At 38.3% G+C, this 20330-nt stretch overlaps 2 protein-coding genes across 2 annotated transcripts in view; both read left to right on the top strand.

Annotated features, from left to right (window-relative positions):
* Tmem63 (transmembrane protein 63) overlaps positions 1-20330 on the top strand; it is a 109609-nt gene that overhangs the window by 35015 nt on the left and 54264 nt on the right. The window lies entirely within an intron of this gene.
* Positions 15296-17982, top strand: cort (cortex). The gene is made up of 8 exons (XM_066399153.1): positions 15296-15387; positions 15439-15623; positions 15979-16169; positions 16227-16438; positions 16491-16790; positions 17229-17414; positions 17470-17620; positions 17679-17982. The coding sequence occupies exons 1-8, from the start codon at positions 15373-15375 to the stop codon at positions 17825-17827; spliced, it is 1389 nt and encodes a 462-aa protein (XP_066255250.1). The 5' UTR covers positions 15296-15372; the 3' UTR covers positions 17828-17982.

Genomic DNA, 20330 nt, shown 5'->3' with positions numbered 1-20330 from the left:
TAAGGTAAATTTGCGAGCAAGCGGCAACAAAGTGAAATATGACAATCAGATATCCTGTCCAACAATATGTATATCAAAAGCATGTACTCCGTTGTCAACTGTCATCTTGCAAGCGATTGGTATGCATATGCCGAGCTAGAGAGAGTTTCAAATCGCGCTGAGGTCTTTTTATTTTTCAAGGGACACAATCAATCAAACCGGAATTGTTGCTCAACTTTTTATATTCAATGACAATGGCAAAATTTATTACTTAGCATCAATTTGTCTTATCTGAGACACGTTGTCCCGATACCGATTTTTTTCTAGTTTTTGTCTTTTAGATTACCGATCGCGATATGATATCTTGTTATTTTAGACGTTTACACAGTAGGGATTTGAGGAGGTAATAACTTATAATGGATTACTTATGGCTTATTTTACAGCGTGTTCTTCCAGCCTGGGCCTTTTTTTGTTAGCACTGCTGAACTGGTATAATATCCCTTTTGCTTCCTTTGCATCACTACTAATGACCCCTTGTTCGCCTTATAATCAGCTAGTGATCATCGCGGCGGTAATAATTAATTTTTACCGCGTACCGTTTCTTGAGAACGTTCAAGGCGTCAGTATACCGCATACTTTCCAGCCCAGCTGAAGCCACTTTCGCTGGCGAGTAATTTGGAAAAAGAACGCAGGGACTATGAACTTCCAGATTCTCGTATCCAGGAAAGGACGCGGGCTGCATGGACTTAAGTCTCCAGTTTGACGGATCATCGCGCGTCATTCTGAAGTTGACGTATGAACTGTCTTCTGTCGTTCTGTCGTCTGTCTGTCGTCCGAGCGCTGATGTCTCTGAAAGATATTTCAAAAATTTCGCAAACCGAAAAGATTATGAACGTTCGTTTCGTAAGGAAACAGTGAGGCCTGCGACTAGTGGAAGCAAAAGCGACACCCTGGAATTCTTGGACCCGAACTTTCCAATCGTACTGCTGGAGGAGGTGCAGAAGCACCCAGACGGCCGACTAAGGCTGAAGAAATCGTCTGGAGTAAATGAAACTCTCAAGAATATTTTAGGCGTACGACACTGATTACGGCGCATTTTGAGAGCGGTTGATCATGATCACCTTGCGGCATACCATCACTCATAGGCCCTGCTGTCTTAGAAATGCCGCAAATGCTTCTTGCATGTCTGTATACGATGGTAGATTAAGTCCACCGATAGTTGTTTAAATACACATGTGCGGAACGTATTATAATGTTTCATTATTTGACCTTTCAGGCGACCATAACTGTTTCACCTTATTTGAGAAGCACAAACCTATAGCACCGGCCTTAATTCTATTCCTGAGGTCACTATAGTCCTTTATTATGTCTATTCTACATCGAGGTGCATAATGGCTTTCTGTGTTTGCTATATTCGGTTAATTATAAACTTGTCGTTTTAGCGTTTGTGATTTGTTCACCATTCTTAATGATCGGTTTTATTTATTGTTACGGCTTCGCCAGAGAAACCGAGATAAAGATGTTCTATTGAAAATAACTCTTATGGCTCTTCCACCGGCTGAATTAAGCCGCCTCGATAGGATCGTTGCCTTTGAGGGCCTATACAGGATGTTTCTTAAACACATGGTGCAAATTTGAGGAAAAAATAAGAAAGATTTAAAAAAAATAATAAGAAAAAAACCGTATGAGCTTCTGCCCGGAATTGGGTAATTTGCGGAGTACGAGGTGTTACGTCTGTGAGGGTTATTTTTTTGACGCCCAGTATTTCGGAAATCACGCGACTCCAGACACATGTTTACAGAAAATCTTCCTTATTTCGACCAAAAGAATATTTCCTTTTTTGCACCGTTCAATTACGAAGTGCCCAGAAGTCCGCCAGTCTTGCAGGCAATATCAGCTTCGCTACACCATCTAGACCGGCGAAGAGCAAAAATCGACGATAGTTTTTGACCGTGGGGTAAACTATCTACAGTTACAGCATGGTGCATTACTGCTGTAAAGAGCGGGCGTTACATAAGCGCAACAAAACGTGCTAATTAATTTTCCATCACGGTTACATTCATTCTGAGAATAAGAGTGTTATCGCTGCGCTGATTTCTATAGTTGGCGAGCCCCTCCCGGCTAAGTCGACCGCTGCTGTCAGAGTACCGCGAGTAGTACGCGGACAGTGTACTTGTAGAATGTAGTCACCTTTCACCCACATGGAGACTCGCCATCACCATCACATGTCATACAAATTCCCGGTTAAAGCTGCTGCTAGGCACGCAGTGGCGTTACCCTTCTTCGACGAGCAGATTTATCTCGCCTTTGATGGTTCTGTGGTGTATGCATTACGTCGTAGGTGCCTCTTTGGCTTTTTGCAAGCCTGATAATATATTGTTAGAGATTCCCGGCTCGACTTCATTTTCGAGCCACTTGAACTCGGGTTCAGTTGAAAAATCAAATCAAACTTCATTTATACAGAGTGTCCCAGAAATATTACGACAAGTGACCAAATGGTAAATAAGACATTTGACGTAATGATTGTCCAAGATCTTTCTAATACTGTTAGTTTTTGGGATTTGTAGGATAGACCAAATTCGGAAATTCTTAGGAATTTTCCACTTTTCGTAATTTATTTCAATTAAAGCGCACATATTGGCCTCGATTTAGCCCTGTCTGTGTCCCATACGGCGTCCGAAATCCACGTACTCACCGCTGAATTGGACACCTTGCACGCCGTGATTCCATTAGTTCCATTAGTTAAAGTATTTTTAGATCTCGATAGTGGCATTTATGCATGGAAGTATGTAAAGTGGGTAACAAATAAATGTCTGTAGGTACCCTTTATGATGCTGAAAAGAAACATCCCAGATATAGATTTTGTGTCAGAAAAATACAGTAATAAATCGTATCGTCTTTAAGGGTTGGAGAAACTTTTCCTCTGTTGAACAGTTGTGGCCAAGTAATTAGTCATTTATGAATCCAGTAATTGCGCATAAAAAGATAAATAGATGCTGCTGCCTTAATGGGCAATACAGGCTTTCGAACGCACTCCTTAACATCCTGAGACTCACCGATGTTTTCCAGGGCGCTGCTGGGTTTTGAAGGGCTTTTTAAGGTACTAAATTAGTCAACGGCTTCTCTTATAAGGAAAATTTTTATTCAAATTAGGATTATATTAATCTTGATTATGAAATGCCCGAGTTTTATTTGTTCGTTACGCCAAGTTTTGAAACGCTGAACGGAACTTATTAGCTCGTTTTACCAGCACATTTTAAAAGTTTTCAGGATCGATATTACCTTTTTGAATCACCTATAATGAGATCCTAAACATTATTTATATATCAAACCTGGAGATTTTGCGCCCTCAGTTAATCATTAATGTCTCCTATTAAGTTAGATAGAAACTATGAATCTCAAAAACAATGAATCTTGAAAACATTAGGAGGACTTTTTAATTAAAAAACTGTCGGATCAGTAAGAAAATTCGGACGTGAAAAAATGTGTCTTGCTGAATTAAAGGGAAAGAGGGTACTTAAGACATTCAAGAGTCTTATCCGGGGCTTGTGGTTAATTTTTTGAATTAATTAGCGAAATAAATTTTGGCTCAACGAGATTTTAATGACAAAAAATTAAAATTGTCACAGATGCGGATGTATAAATTGATAATTTCGAAGATATATTGCTCTTGTTAGAGGATGCTCTTTAATTACAACTATGGCTTAGGGGATAACAAGATGGATTAGGCGGAGCGCCGAAAGGAATTGCCAACTTTTATTTATGCCCAAATTTTATTCACCGTTATTCCCAATTAGTCCCCTTTTTGCAGTAATTAAAGACATTTATTTGATGATTCGTATCGATGTGCATTTTCATCGATTACTGAAAAACTAGTCGTATACCTCCTTGGATTTGTAGACATGACAAAGTTGTTCTCATTTATTAGAAGTTTAATCTGAACTATCACGTGCGAAAACAAGGCGAAATTGCGAAGTTTTGAGCTTCGGTTAGAAAGATATATTACGAAGTTATCCCCGGGTGCTTTAAACAGATTATATACACGGCGAGGTTTTTTACAAAATTGAGTACCATTCATGCATTTTAGCCTGCTGATTGGCGGAAAATTGGTTCAGAGTTCGTAAGAGAAGACACTCAGCCAGTATCACTTAGTGCGTGTCTTCCTCAAAACTGATTAGGTTTCAGGTCTAGTGGCAGGACAAAGGGAGGAGGGAACAGTCCTCCCTAGGTTGCTCCCAGCGAAGGCTTAGGAATCCGGTGATGACAAGGGAGGAGCTGTAGTTAGGTCATCGTTAGAACGCTGTATGCCGCGGGCAAATTCCGAGATTCATTTTAGAGGATTCATTGGGAAACATCACAATTTGTTTCGTCACTTATTAAAAATTCCACGCAAAACTGGTGTAAAAATACGTCGCGTTTTTGTTCGGCTCGAAACTTGCTTAAATATTACATCCATTGTGCATGAAATAGAAATAAATAGACTCGACGGCAAAGGCTAAACTTGTCCTTCTTAACAATCTTGGTATTAAAATGACAAATGGTCCTAAACCCAAGAACCGTGAGAAATTTTAAACTGATCTATCCGTAGTATTAAGGTCGATGACGGTCGTGATTTAAAACTAATTGCGTAAATAAATAAAAAATGTCTCTTGCCAGGCCCAACCATTGAACCATGTATGACGCAATTACCGAAACATCACCCGTTATGATTCAGGCTCCTTTCATGTCCTCGATCGCCAAAATGTCGAAACTATTTTCGTTCGCTTTATTAATTGCGACAAACTCAAATAAAACTATTATTCAATTCACTGCATGTGCCCAAACCAGATCAAAGGCCCATAAATTGTAATTGGTCAAACCATCACTATTTACGGGGACAAGGCAGAGAGAGAGAGAGAAAGTCAACAAAAACACACTGAATTATTATGAATTACCCACGAAGTTTGCTTGAACTATTGACAGCCGTCACATTTATGTATCGCTTGGTAGATGATCAGAATTTATAGAAAATCACGATGGTTATCTTATCGTGATAGTTTTTTCCTTATGGGCTCGTTTAACGGGTAACGAACGAATGCGTGACCTTTACAGAATGTCCGAAGTGGTTTTGATGACAACACGCTCTTTAAAAAACGACGTGACCCGCTGTTGTCTTCAAACGATCAATTTATTTGGGTGCAGACAATCGGTAGTACTGTGACCAGGTCGCCGGCTATTTCGTGGTTTATCTCGGAATGAGTGGTTACGTACATGAGAACAAACCTTGCCACAATGGACTGATTTATATGAAAAACCGCAACGAGATGCTCACAAATGTGAACATTATTTAATCGCGAGAAATAACTTCCTCCACCGGTTTTTGCAAATGTTTGGCGCACGTAGAGACGTGTCGTGGATGGTAAGCGCGGCACATCGAAATTTTTTCAAAAAGAACGCCAAAGCGGAGAGGAAACCATTTTTTCAGATTTCGAACCGCGCTTACTCGGGCAGACGTGGAGCAATCGCCTTTAAAAAATGGCTCAAATTAATCGCCTCGGCGAGCTCTTTATGATGCCGCAAACTGCCTGTCGATATCTTATAAAGTTTCCGAGATACAGCATAATTTTGGAGTTTTTGCGATTTTTCGATGTCAAAAATGACGGTTCGAAAAAAGTGCCTTTCCAAGGCTCCACGACCACAACCGAGATATATATGGAACCCATATGAGTCCATTGGATCGATAAACAGCACATCGAAAATTTCAAATTTTTTTCGAAAAATGTCAAAGGGGGGAGGTTCCCATTTCTTGTGACTTTTTAAACTTTGAGCGGCGACACGGTGGGCCTTAGCAAGTCTAGCGCCCGGGCTGAAATTTTTAATCGCCGCCCCTTACCCTCCAAAAATTACCGCCGAGCAGGAAAGTCCTCCACTCTGGGCCGTCGCCCATCTTCCCCCCCTGCCACTCATAAAGCTAGTACTGCCCAAAGCTTATGTTATTGAGGAAATTCTGCCTCTGGCGATTTTCCCAAAAATTCAAGTACCACTGAAAGAAACTTGTCTGTCTGTTACAATTGCAAAAATTAAGGATTTTGCAATGTTATTTACTTTAAGTTCTACCTCTGATAGATAATTAAAAAGGTCCTTAGCTCTTACGTTGATATTCGCTCTGCTCTGCACTATGTAATGCATATTTGCATCGTAACAATAAATATGCTAAGAGCAACCAAAAAAAAAGGACGAAAAACGTGAAAATGATGCCACTGATTGCGAAATAATTGCAATACATTCTGGTAACGAGCAAAAGCGATCTAACTTGCAAAAACTTCTAGATATACAGGGCGTCATAAAAATCGTGTAGAAAGTAATGTATTGCAAAAAGTTTATTTTTGTCCACAGGTCTGTAAATACATCGTTGATAGTTCTATACTGGCGGATACCTCTAGCAATTTTTAAAGTATTTGCAAAGATAACAGAATAGTAAATATTTTCCAGACATATTAGCCGTGATCCAGTGATGTTGCCTCCGGACGTTTCGTCCACAACTGCGGTGGATGTTTTCAAAAGCGACGAGGTGACGGACGAAGTAATAGGACAATCTAAAGTCAGCCAATGATAAAAGAGATCCCTTGTGGGAATCAGGGACATACCGGTTTTCACGTAGCGGTGTTTCTGGATTTATGAACACTACAAAGCGAAATACTAACAAGACACACGGATCATCAAAGATGATGCAGATCGACATAAGCAAAGAAATCTACTGTAACCTATGTAGTACATGTATTCTCGGATGGCTACCTTAACAGAATGGGAGAAATCACTGCCCTTAACCCGAATTGGAAGTGTGTTCTTCACTGTCCATGTGCGCAGGTCTCCGCCCCCTTCCCCCAAGGGAAGAGCAAATAAGTATCCAGGCATCTCCAGCTCGCGCTTCAGTCAATGTCGAGAGACATTTCGTATGTTATCTCATGGTCTTGAGAAAGTGCCCACCGTAAGGTCAGGAAGCAGTTCTTCTAGACCATGGCTTATATGTCTGAAAAACATTTCCAAATGTATTTCGATTAGGGTTTGGATATCTATGAGATTTACTCATGAATTGAATTGAAGTCTCTATGAATTTCCATTTAAATTTGGAATACTTTGTAAAATTATTTGCAAACTGTTCAAAAATCATTTAAAAAAATATAGCTTGCGCCTAGGTCCATGGAACACACTGTGTACGTCAAATTATGTTAAAATTAAAGTGTATAGTCATTATGACTGGTTAGTTTGATCATAGGTTGGTAACATTTTTGCATACAAGTTAAAACATCTTTCCTTATTTACAAAGAGCATTACATCAAAATCACAATGGAACAAATCAACATGTAAATATTGACACACAACATGGATAGGACGTAATGAAATGCCACCTTTCACAATTAAACTCGAGTTAAGATGAATATGCGAATAGTAGCATTACTTTCTTCCTTTTATTAGCTTATAGACAGGAATTGAGCATGCACATGGGTCTGTTTACGAACGCTTCGTTAATTCTTAAGAATTCCATAAGTGCGAATTCCAAATAGCAGTAATATATGACCACGCACCATAGTCGCCGCTTCTAGGTTTTGGTACTTTAAGCATAAATTTTCGTGTCGGCTGTAATAGTGTGTATTTCGCAACATCAATGGGATGAATAAGCCAATTTCCAAAGGTTACGCCTCTATGAGAACCATTAACATTTAGCCTCCCGGTTCCAGCTTTCTAAAGCTTTTGATACGTTATCGCCCTAAATTGACTTTGAATGATGGAAGGCTCCGGTATTTCTTCTCCGGACGTCTATGACGTGACCATCGACGACAAGAAGTGCAACTTCAGTATAGCAGTACAGGTACCTACTACCAAGCAGTACCTCTGATAATCACGGTGATTACCCATAGACATATATGTAGCCGGTACGCTTCGGATCGGTACTGGTACTGTCATCTAGCACTTTCACCGGTTCACACGCTCTCAGATCGCCTCGATAGTCCATGCCCAACCGAAGGATAATAATTATCAAGGCGCTAACGTGATGTAACTTACAACCAGACCACAGTTTGGTCAAAACCATTTATTATAAAGTAAGGTGTGCAAATTGTTATTTTAGTTCTCGGGTTAAAAACACGGCCAATGCAACAACGCCTTTCTCTAGTTAGTAGTTTGATGTCCAATTTGCCTATTGTTCTTATGGTTGCGAGCCCTAGGAGTTTGAGTAATTGAACGCCTTCTTAAAACATTGTTACTACGATATTCTGAAGGTTCAATAGCTTTTATTCCTGCAGATTTTGATCTAAATTACAGGTGAACACAGAGGGAGGCTGATAATTATTGCGTTTCCATGCAAATTGGAAATGTTCTGAAAACATATTGACTTTCCAATTTCGCCATGTAAACCAGTTTTCAGCGCGATTCGAATGCCGTTTTGCTCCAAGACCAATGGAACGTGTCAAAATTGTCAACTGTCAACCGGAGATAATACTATAGTTGTTGCGGCTAGAGTGACGCCGCCGCGGATAAAAGACGGATGCAAAAAAAGGGTTTTATCGCGGCGGCGGCACGACAAAGAGATTTATTACTTCCTTTTATGTATGTCGAATATTCTGGCATGCTTCTTCATGTTAATATTAGCATGTTGGTAAGAAAATTGTGGCATCCTCTAGTCACAAGATCTTTAGCTGTATAAGGAAACCGTTGCTCAGAGTAAGGAAGTCTAAGACTTGTACAGCTACAAGTACGAAGCGATTGTAATAAGCGATATTAAAGCACTTAATAATGAAATAGTGATTTATTAGATGTGTGGAGTATTAGTTGGCGAATGGTAATTGTGTTAATTTGCTGAGTTAATAAATTGTGTTTGCATTAAGAGTGAGTTTGACGGAATCATTTGAACCCCCGCAATCGCAACAATCGGTGTCAGAAGTAGGATTCCAGTGAGATATTTGAGGAGATGCTTGAGTCGAACTGCAAATTAGCGTGTATTTACCGGATACCGTCTGTTTGCAAAGCAAAGGAGGGTCAACTCGTCGCGTTGCTGGGCGAGAGCACAAAGATCAGCAAACAGAATTTCGATACAGGAATCGTCTTCAAGACTTTTTGAATTTGCTCGTTCCAAACTCGTACTAGTCGGATTTGACTTCATCCTCTAGCTCTAATGCTAAAAAGAAGTCGGTCGACTCCACGCCGTTGGGACCTGCCGCACATTCCTCCAAAGAGGCCCTCTCTAGGTTTCGCACACGTAACCGCCCTGCGAATCTATATTTACTCAAGTAAGTCGACCTTCACGAACGCTCTAAAACGAAAATCTACAGACACTCATGATCATCCTGCAACTTTTTACATATACGGGATGGTACATGAAGTTTCTTACAGTCTCGCGCCATCAAAAACCTTCGATGGGGAATTTCATTGGGGCGCCACAAAAAGTCCTGACACTCCAAAACCAGACTCGCTAATTTCAAGATCGTTCCCTGGGCAGGACACAAGTCCTGCAATCTTTATAAGAAAGTTAATAAGCGCACATCATGTTGACGTTATTCCCAGGATCCCTCATCCCCAAACTCCGGACTCCGGTGCTGTGAGATTAATGTGTTCATCCGACAATGCTCTAAAATCGTAAATCATACAATCAATAATACAATGAGGCCTTATTCCGAGGTAAAACGTTAAGTGTCCAATGTGGCCTAATAAGCATCTGCTGGAAACCCGCTTATTGAATGCGATAAGAAGTCCCATAAATAGGTAAAATGCACGGTAATATTCATAGTAATCACCTTGAAACATTGATTAACAAGATTAGTTAGTTTGATTGAGTGCATAGAATGATTGTTAAGAAACTCATTTACCATCGTCATTTGTTATTATTAGCACCCACGTAGAAGATTGTTAGATATTATAATGGATTTTGTGTCCCAAAGGTACATAAAGAGCAACTTGATTTATTTTAGCGTACAGTGGTGTAAAATTCGTTTTGTAACAGAAATAAATAACGCAGGTATTATTTTTACGAGCAATGATGCATTACAGCGAAAAGGCAAGATTACGAAAATTTAATGATAAATCATTAGGTCGATTTCTCAATTTGCGGATGATATGTTCGCATTCCTATTCGCTAGTGCAATTTTGCCTTTCGTGCTCGCATTGGTGTCATTCTGCTATTATTAGAGGTTTATATAAACGTAATATTTTAAAAATTTCGATAATATCTGTCAAAATTCAAAGATAAAATACGTTATTTATCATCGTAACGGTCGTAATGATTATTTTATATAACCAATATCTGCGATAGTTTTATATCGTGTGTGGTTTACAATCGCGCGCGAGAAAAAACATGAGGTGTAGTTCATTTGCATAATCTCCTAATGAGTCAAGTTCATCAGAATCGTGAGGTAAATTAGAAATATCTGCATTAATGGCTTACAAATTGTAAAACAAGAAATGCATAGTAATAAATTTGGATAGATCGCTATTAGTCATATTTGCATTGAAAATTACCTTTCGAATTTATCTTTTCTGCCTTTATTTATTGATTTCTCCACAACACTAAATCTTATTTGTTCACACAACCTGTCCTAAGCTGGCATTAAGCGTCAGCTTTTCAATTTTTTCAACATTCCAAACGTGAATTATGACCCTTGTAAACCTAACTAGATTATCATATTAAACATGCAATTTGTGAAGGTAGTTCCGTAAAGTTTATCATTTAGTCACCAGCATAGATAATGCCTGTAATTATGCATAACTCTTTAGGTGCATGGTTAATGTTTGTCTCTAAGTTATCCGCAATATATTTCCCGTACAGGGTGTTTCACAATAACATGATAAAATTAATGGAGTGAATACGTGGATGGTTTTGCGGAAAAAGCTCGTACGAACGCGGGTCCATTTTCGCTTCCTGTCTGAAATACAGGGTGGTCCATTTGTCATATTTTCGTTGAAATTGTTCAGGGTGGAGTACGCCACTGGTGAAATTAAAAACCCCGTTTCCCCTTGAAATATGTGCCTCTACGCCTATTTTATGCTCCCCAATTTTCAAAAAAGTATTTAAGACCGGAGACGGCTTATTAGGAAACGCCTGTATTTCAAAAAAGCGAAAATGGATCCATATTCATGGTTTTTTCTTAAAATCATCCACATGTTCACCCTTGGAACTGTTGATGTATTATTATGCAATAGCCTGTAGCGTGTCAAAAAATGATTATTGAATCAAATTTTTTAGTTTATTCGCTTATGGTTCCTGAAGTCACTAATATGCAAGATGAAATTTCAAATTACAGTTTGGATGCTCCTTAGTCACTTTTGCCTTGACGAATCACTATTTGTATCTTTCTATGAGTAACAACTCTCGACCCTGATGATGAATTCTGGAACAAGGTGCACTTCATACGTCAGCAGTTTGAAATACCTCGCTCATCCGACTTGGTTCAGTTCTTGGAAAGGAACCTCGTTTCCCTAGTATGATAGTTTGCATAACTCGCTACCCAACCTGATGGTTAGTTTCGACACTTACTCTAATTAGCAAGGCCGCTTCCGGCATGTTAAAACTCCAAAAATGGCAAGTTTTTCCCATTGAACCATTTTCCATCGATTATATAACTATCACTGTTCCAAAAATGATCATTTGTAAGACAGATAGGTATTGTATATGAAGCGATCGTTTTACAACATAAATACTTTATTAGATATTATTATTCTTATTAAACTAGAAAATCCCTATAAACAAATATTAAATGGCGCCTGCCGGGGTCTGTGAGGTGTACCAGATCTTTCCCCACTTTATAGCTAAACGCATTAATATTTTAATTTCTTAATTATTATCAATAATAATATGAATTTGTTGCTCACTAGAAACAACAGTCAAAATTTACCTAGACTATTTAGAGAAAATCATTTAGAAGTATGTATACCTAATGATGTAGAAGAGTTGTATCTAGCACACGAATTTTCCTATTTTCAGGCTCAATTTGAGCAAACAAGACACTCACCCATGGCTACCAAATTGGAGGAAGCGACTATGACCATTTACGTCGAGCAATATGCGCCGGCGCGTGACCTGTCTCTCGCGACAAAATGACGTCATTAGGGACACTAATGCATGGCGGCCTTTCAGCCCAAATTACAATTATTTAGTTAAATTAAGTTTAATGCTGCGTTTAGTTTACCCTATAAAACGTATAATTTTTGTATACAGGCCGAATAGGCGTCCACAAAAGTACTACAATAAAATTCTTTGATTTTTCCATCCACCTACTGCGGCGATTTAGTCTGTATGTGGTTCTATAGTCTAGTTTGCGTTTTTGAACGAATTATACGTAGTCAAGGACACCATTTTCGTGTGTTGGATTCAACATGCAAGTGAAGGTGAAGATCTCAACTGTGGGTAATTTTATCGGAAAATCTTGGAGATTTTGTTAAAAGTGACTATTTGAAAATCTAAAGCTACCCATCAGAATTCACATAGACCAGGCATACCATGAAGAGCATTTTTCAAGCTCCCCAGCGGAACTTCCATCCTTCTTTAAGTGCAGTGTTATGTTTTGGCAATTACTCTGATAAAAATCTGTCCATTCTCCTCTCGGCCAGATAAGACGTGCTCTTGTAACTCTAGCGCTAACATGCAAATACAATACCTACGTTTGATTATATCACAATGAAAATTCTGAGAAAGTTTTTGCGTAGTCTACTTAAGAAGAAAAATCGATATGCAGCTAGAAAAGATGTAGATTCATGCAAATTCTAAGACGAAATACTTGTAACGGTTTCACGACAAGGATGTTAAGCTAAAATATGTAGATCAAGTAATCTTTATGGGGTCCTCACGCCTTCATTGTGTCACTGTTACTTTGTCACGGTTACATTTTTTCCAACACGATCTCACTTATTTGAAATGCATCCGTCGAAAAAAGAGGCTTTAATTACACACTTTAACCTTTAAAGTTATCGCTTTGCATTTAAATGGAGTTGATGCCAGCACTGTTAACTTTAATCATGTGATTAATAGGCTTGCCTACTGTTTAGCAAACGAACCTCTTATTTTTCAAAACGATTTTAATGTCAAACGGCCTTTGTTAGAAAACAAGCACCTACGCCAAGTATGAAAGAATCTGTTCCATAGGTGGTAATAACAATAATACGGGACATATTTCTTGAACAGCTGAACCGAAGAGTTTGCGAATGACAGGAGCTTAATTTTCTTAAATATTGGGTTTGCCCTCGCATTATAAAGCTATGTTGGGCCCTATCATTACCAAAAACAATTCATAGTTCGTAATTATGTACAACTGTTGGAATGATTTAAAGGTGATTAATCATTTTGTGAAAATTTAATCGCCTTTAAAGACCTTTAGAGCAAATGGTCTCGAAGAAGACCGTAGTTTTGTCCGAGTCGAAAAACGCCTAATTATATAGTTCTTGAAAATCTGCCCGACGTTGAAACACCTTTAAAAATTGGACACAAATGCCTTGGACTTTTATTTCAGATCGTCCTGTATGGGCACATTAACTGTTAAATCTATTAAAAGTCCTGAGCAATATGTTTGAGCCAAAGCGTTTTCTAATGACCCATGTTTTGCTTTCTAAATAAGTTCAAATACTCTACAGTAAAAATATCTTCTCAAGTAATATAAATGGGTGTTGCACACCGCATTGTATACAACATATTACTCTAATCCATTTTCAATGATTGTGCTGTAACAGTAGGAGCCTAGGGCAGTAAGTGCATTCAAAATATGTGCGTCAGTCACGTTTGACATGTTTAAGAATTTGACCCAAACGGTTTTATGTTTTTCTACAGGGTGTGGTCGAAATTTTACTTCACCTTTTAGTTCAATAGAAAATTTATTTACTGCAAAAAATGAGTTTTGGTGTTGAAACGTTGGCCAAAGTCAGGGTGTGGAATATATAGATAAAAAACTACCCTGAGCGACTGTAAAGTCACTTTCAGCGTAACTGCGCCTGCCTCGTGAGTGTGCGCTTTATGACAAGACTTAAATAACAAAAAGTGTCTAGCTATCTGTGACTTCATCTTTTAGGACTATCAAAGTCGGCTAGCAAAGAAGGTTCGAAAATTCTGGAAAGGAATTAATATAAATAAAGCAATAATAATAAAAAAGGAAAATTTGCAATCCGTTGATTGCTTTAGGGCCACTCCGTTGATTGTAATAAAAGAGAGGGTGGAAGAGGATTTGAGAAAATGGAGTGTGAGCAATTTCCCCAATCAATCGCCCTTCTGTACAATACAAGAATCGCCAGATAAGAAGACACTATCATAGTGTAGGTGGTTTTTAAAATTTCGCACTTCTGATGAAGAACATCGTACAACAGATCCCGCTTGATACCATTTTCAGCAGTCTTTATGATTAATTATATAAATTGCTCAAAACTTGAAAATGCTTTAAATTGCTAAATCTAGTTCTTTAAAACTTTCCTCATTTAGCCGATCTCGGAAAATACATTACGCAAATGTCTGGAACTGCAAACTGCATCAAAAATACAGATATTCAATCTAAAATGTGTATTAGCTTTTGATATATCATCGTAATAGACATATGATGGGCACTCTTTTCGAATATGCAGAAATGCGCGGAAGAAACATTTATTTGTTAATTTATTAAAAAGAAAAAGCGAAGTTGATGTTAGTACGTGTTAAACTGTTAAACTGGAAACCGTTATAAGACGCCAAAAACCAATTTGAAAAATACTGAAAAATTGAGAGGGGGTGGGGAGCAACTTTCAGAAGGGTGCCCAAGAAAGTCAGAAATTGTTATGCCTTTAATTTGAAATAAATTAAGCCATTTAAGTAAATATAAACCATTATAGTGAGATTCATTATTTAAACCCAACTACATGCTAAACGAAAAATATAGAACAACATCATATATAAAAATAATGTTGATGGAAGCGAAGTAACGAGAAATATCTTGTACATCTTTTATAGATGTTGTTCCAAGCCACTTTGATCTGCATATAAGAGTTTGTCAGTTTGTTTTAATTAAAAGTTCGTGTACAGCAACGTTGACTTTGTACATCGCTTACTTGCCCAAGGCCCTGGAATTCATAATTATATCGCCTTTGAACTGGCAAAGGCGAAATATGACAAAGAAATAAGAAAGATGTTCGCTTGTAAGTGCAAGAGACTTAGGGTTGGCTGTTGACGTATACGGGGTGTACTCTTTTTTATTTCCATTCTGAGTAATCTTGTTGCAGGACGTGCCTTGCCGAAGCACTCTTTGGGCCCCCCTCGTACACTTAAATGTGTCTGTTTGCCTGTTTTTTGCCCAACAATTTTTTTCATCAGCCAGGTTTATTTACTTATCTCACATGTCTCCTGCCATGCATACATTCGCTTTAAACATAAAATTAATACGTATTTATAAAAAAATAGGTTAAAGCATCAGTATGGATGTTGAATCTGTGAGTTAGAAATTTTTTCCGAAACATCAAACTGGAACACTCACCTTTTAGAAAAAATGGTGCGATCGTTTTATCCCAGCCAGGATAAATAGCGACGTAGCATACTTTAATTTGGTGCATTCTGTTAACATACTTTCCGAGAGTGAAATCGAAGATGAGGAGGAAAGTGACAAAGTGGAACCGGAGTTTGTCAATACGGCTCTAAAAGCATTCAATATTGCCGCGTATAAGCACATGTAAGTCGAATATTAAGTAGCAATAAAAATGAATTTAATTCGCATAATGCTGTATAAGACAAAACGTGCAAAAAAAGTCTACCTCCTTGGGCCGGATTTGAACCTGCGGCCACCAGCTCTCCAGGCTAGTGGTCGCTCAAAAACGCTTCGTTTTCGAGATATCAAGCTGCCGCATGTTAAATAGCCCACCATTTACCTGACAAAATATTCGTTATTTGTTTCATAAAAAAAAATTACCGCGACAAGCAAAAACTATTCTCAGTCACCCCGTTTAGCACCTATTTCATGTCTCCGCAGGAGGTTTCAGGTAAACAAAAATTGACGCAGATTTTTCCTCAATTGCCATCATTTTCAGGATTTTAGACGCCATAGGAATTCATCACTCAAAAATCCTGAGACAACCCTTTAAATTGAGCAAGTCGAGCTGCAAGCCATATGGTGAGTCAACGCCTTCCTGGCCTGTATACGCAAGAAAAAAACCCTTGATAAGTAAACCGGAAACCATCCTTGATATGCCAAACATCGATGAGGTGGACATAGTTTCATGCAAGTCAAAAGCAATATTTCTCTGCTAACTCTTTCGATGTTCATCATCAATTTTAGACCGACATCTAATGGACTGGGGTAAAAATGGAGATATCGCCACAATTTTCCTCGGCGAACTGCACTTATATTCATTTGAAAGCGGTCAAAAAACGAGTACGCAAATGAACAACACGCTTTCCCTTTGCGTGAAATTTGACTCATCTGGTGAGCGATTAGCTGTGTCCAGATGCCAGAATTTGATGAGTATTCTAGATGCCAAAACACTGAAGGTAGCTACATATCTAAAGTCCACTTAATCTGGTAAGAAAAGTCAAGTTGCAGGTTATCATCACAATTAAATGCAAATGTATTTGGTGCTATATAACGACCCTCCAGTGGACAAATTCGGGATCTCTTATTATGGGATGTTCAAGAGGAGCCATAACTCTGCTGCCATATGGTACTGGGATGCCACAATTCATGCCATATGAGTTTCAAGGCGCGATTGCTGACCTAAAGGTCTCGTGTAATGATACATATTACCTTGCATCTACCTTAACCGGGGACATTTTCATTGGTGGTCCACTCATTGACGAATTCCCATCATCAAGAAGTGTAATACCTTCCACAAAATTGATAAGGGTAAACTAGACAATAACGGCTGATGTGAATAAAGTGGAGCAAAAGCTTTTAAAGTGGAAATCCAAAGTATTGAAAATGTATGTTTTCGTCCACATCGGTATTGTTAACGATTCTTCAACATTAAAGCAAAAATTATTTCATCCAAAGCAGTCAAAAATATACAGGGTGGTCCACTGAAAGCAGCAAAACGCCGATAGTTTTTTTAGATTCGCGGCTGATATTTGGTTCAGTTTTTGGTAGAATTTGGTTACAGACCTGGGCACCTGCATCAATTTTCACAGCTTACATAGCCCTTGCTGTGTTGTACATAATTTATGAAAAACCGCACAATGCACGACGCGTTCTTCTCAGCTTTATGCATATTAGAATTACCTATAAATAAATGAAATATCATAGTTGCTTTTGAGTTGCCTTGCTCCTATGAGAAACTGATTTTAGAGCACTGCGTGGCATCCTTGGGACGACTCAATTCTTGCAGTGGGAGAACTAAATAACCGCATCACCATACATAACGTAAAAACACGTAAAGTTATCGACAGTAACATAGTGCACCCCTACTTCAAAAGTCCCGATGATTGTAAGTTGGATTGTCTCACTTTCAATCCCCTATCAGGCGAACTAGTGGCAAGCAGTTACAGCTAAAACTATCGACATTTGTATATTTCAACACCCTTCTTAGGTGAGCTTTTATTACGAGAATCCAAAAAACCATAACAACGGTTACAATATCTTGACTGTTTTCAAAAACTTGAGTACCAGAGTTGATGAGGTCAGGTACCATTTAGGGCGGGTACCCCATGTTGCGTGGGACGGTACTGGAACTCAATTAGGTACGCAGAAATTAGGGCAGTAAGTCAAATCGCTTTTTTGTCGTGCATCAATTTTCAGCTTCACTTGGTATAGACGAGAACCTGGTGGTTTGGAACTTCTTTGGCAAAATTTCGAAAACTGAGGCGTGGAAGAAGGAAATTGAAAATAAAAACGCATCGAAAGCTCGTAAATTTCCAATTCCAAAATTCAAAGAGTGCATAAGGTGAACGATCTTAAGCATCATCGATTGCTGTTCTCAAAGAATTTAGTGTTCATTGTTTTTTCGCATGATTATTTATTTCAATATTTATGTTTTAGTAACTTTTTGTAAGTTGTTATTCGTATACATGTTAGCATTGCCTATCCTTACCTGTATTTAACTAATATATAATATATTTATAAAGAAAGGAATAATTTCAGTATTAGTTTAACCGATTTCTAAGGTAGCCTGGAATTCCTAATAAAACACCCTGTACATCAATTACGCCTCGAAATCCTCTGTAGGTTCTGGCCAAAAGTGATGTATAACATTCCAGGTCCTGATTACCAAAACCCTGTATTTCTCGATTAAAAGTACCCCCAATACTCTCCTGCTTTCGTTACTCCTAGGATCTTTTTCAACACACTCGCAGGAACCATTCACACGCCACACTTCCCTAAACCGCAGGCGAGCCAGTATTTTAAGATCCCAATTTAAAGGAAGAAACCTGTCAGCTCCCCTGATAATCATACTGAAACCGTTTGTCGCTACATTTCACCAAACTCAAGTATATTTCTATAGTCCACTAAGATATGAAGAAGTAAATTTGAGAACCCATTTTCTTGATTATTTAAAAATTTACAACTTCTATAATTTTTAATAGAAAGTTACGTGTCTTCAATAGTTGTCTGTAATAAAAATTACCCAAAGTATTCTCTTTGGGCTAATTTTTTATACTTTAAAATCGGAATTTTTCTATCAAGGTGATGTAAATATGCATTTGGCAAGGATGTTTTGAAAATGTTTGCCAACAATTAAATCGGCATTGCGCGCATTCGGTATAACAAACAGCGCTTTTATTTATGTATCCACATCATGCCAACTATTCTCAATATATGTATATGTTACCAAATTCCCAATTCCGTTTTTAACGAATAACTAAAAAAAGGAAGCAGATGGAATTTCTTATTATTTTTCTAAGACCACCTCAATGGTACCCTGCAACGTATCGAAAAGCTTAACCTCCATTAAAAAATCACTTTGTATATTTGAAAGTCAATGATGTACTTGGTTTCTCAGCAGTTATAGAAATTTTCAGACAAAAGAGTGTCAGTTCAGTGGCACTTGGGGTTGTTTAGCACGACTGGAACACTTGTCGGAGCTCTCACGTTATATTTGAAAACTGCGAAATCCGTAAAATTGGACTCTGAAGATTCAGAGTTGCAAAGACGTAGCACATAAGTGGTATAAAATTGTTTAAAAAAATTCAAAAAGAAAAGAATTGCAGTTTTTCTGGTTAAGCTGTGTTGTCTTCGACCCGTTATGCTCAGCAATACTCTCTTATTTCCTTGCCAGTGGCAAATGCTGCAGCACACTTTATAGAAGTCAGTGCTGACGCACGAATATAATGAATAACAAAAATATAGGTAATTACTAAATGAATCTTGTACTGATTAAGTTAATTTTGCAGTACCGTTGCATATGCCAGTACGGTTTCTTATGGTAATTTATTCCTATTACAATACAAGTAATCTTAATATCTCACATAATTACCGCTATAAAACGTATTTAATTTCTATGTTCCCGCGACAGCCTGCTACCGTGGTCCACCTAACGGTACCAACAGTGATATAAAGAACTTTCAGCACTAAGTGCCATTTTTCTAGAAATTATCCTTTTTGATTGTGTATTAAGTTTGTACCACTTTTACATGAATTTTGCACCGCCCCGAATCAAAACCATAGCGGTTTCGAAACGAAAGGAAAGGGAGCCGCAGAGCTTTTAACAAATTTATGTAAATTGGGACTTGATATAGACCTCAGACCTGTGCTTTGTCAAGCAAAACGCTATTTTTGTGGGGATTTTAAACTATGTAGGAATTCTCTTACCCCGAAGCCAATTCCTATGTCGGAGCCAGTTGACATTCGTAGCGGTCAGAGCGGTCGGTCATTACAAAGTATCAAAGGGCGTAACTGTCCGTTGAAAATAATCGAATAAATCATTTCAGTCGTCTAACTCTCTTAACGACCGTCCTCTATAATTAACTATATTACTTTTAGGTTGTAGGTTTGACAGTCGAATCAATATGGTCTGGAGGTAATTTAAAAATTCCTAACAGCGCAAGAGTTAGAATTTCGACTTCGATTTGCATTCGCAAAAAAACGTATGAAATGCATTAATAATAGTGAACGGCAAAACCCATGTTGGTAGATTAAAGAGCGTGTGACGCGATGGCGATACTGAGAGCTTAAAAATCATTTGTCAGCATTCCGAATGGGAGAAGTTGTGCGAGATAAGTCTGAACATATCTGACAATTTTCAGTGGAAACGAGTCAAACGGAAATATTTTCGTCGCGCAAATATTCCGATAAATGTCACTGACGTATTACGATATAACTTGGACAACAGACCGGTACATACTTTGGTGGCATAGTTTAATATCGGACTGGGGATATTCGTGCCGACAAAGCGACATAAAAAGTCCTTCTCGGTGGCTAATTAAATACTACCATTTTCAGTGTTTTCCTTTA

Source organism: Euwallacea similis, chromosome 18 (assembly GCF_039881205.1).
Source record: "Euwallacea similis isolate ESF13 chromosome 18, ESF131.1, whole genome shotgun sequence".
Classification (NCBI taxonomy): domain Eukaryota; kingdom Metazoa; phylum Arthropoda; class Insecta; order Coleoptera; family Curculionidae; genus Euwallacea; species Euwallacea similis.
The sequence above is the reverse complement of the archived record's forward strand: the minus strand, read 5'-3'. Positions and strand labels throughout refer to the sequence as shown.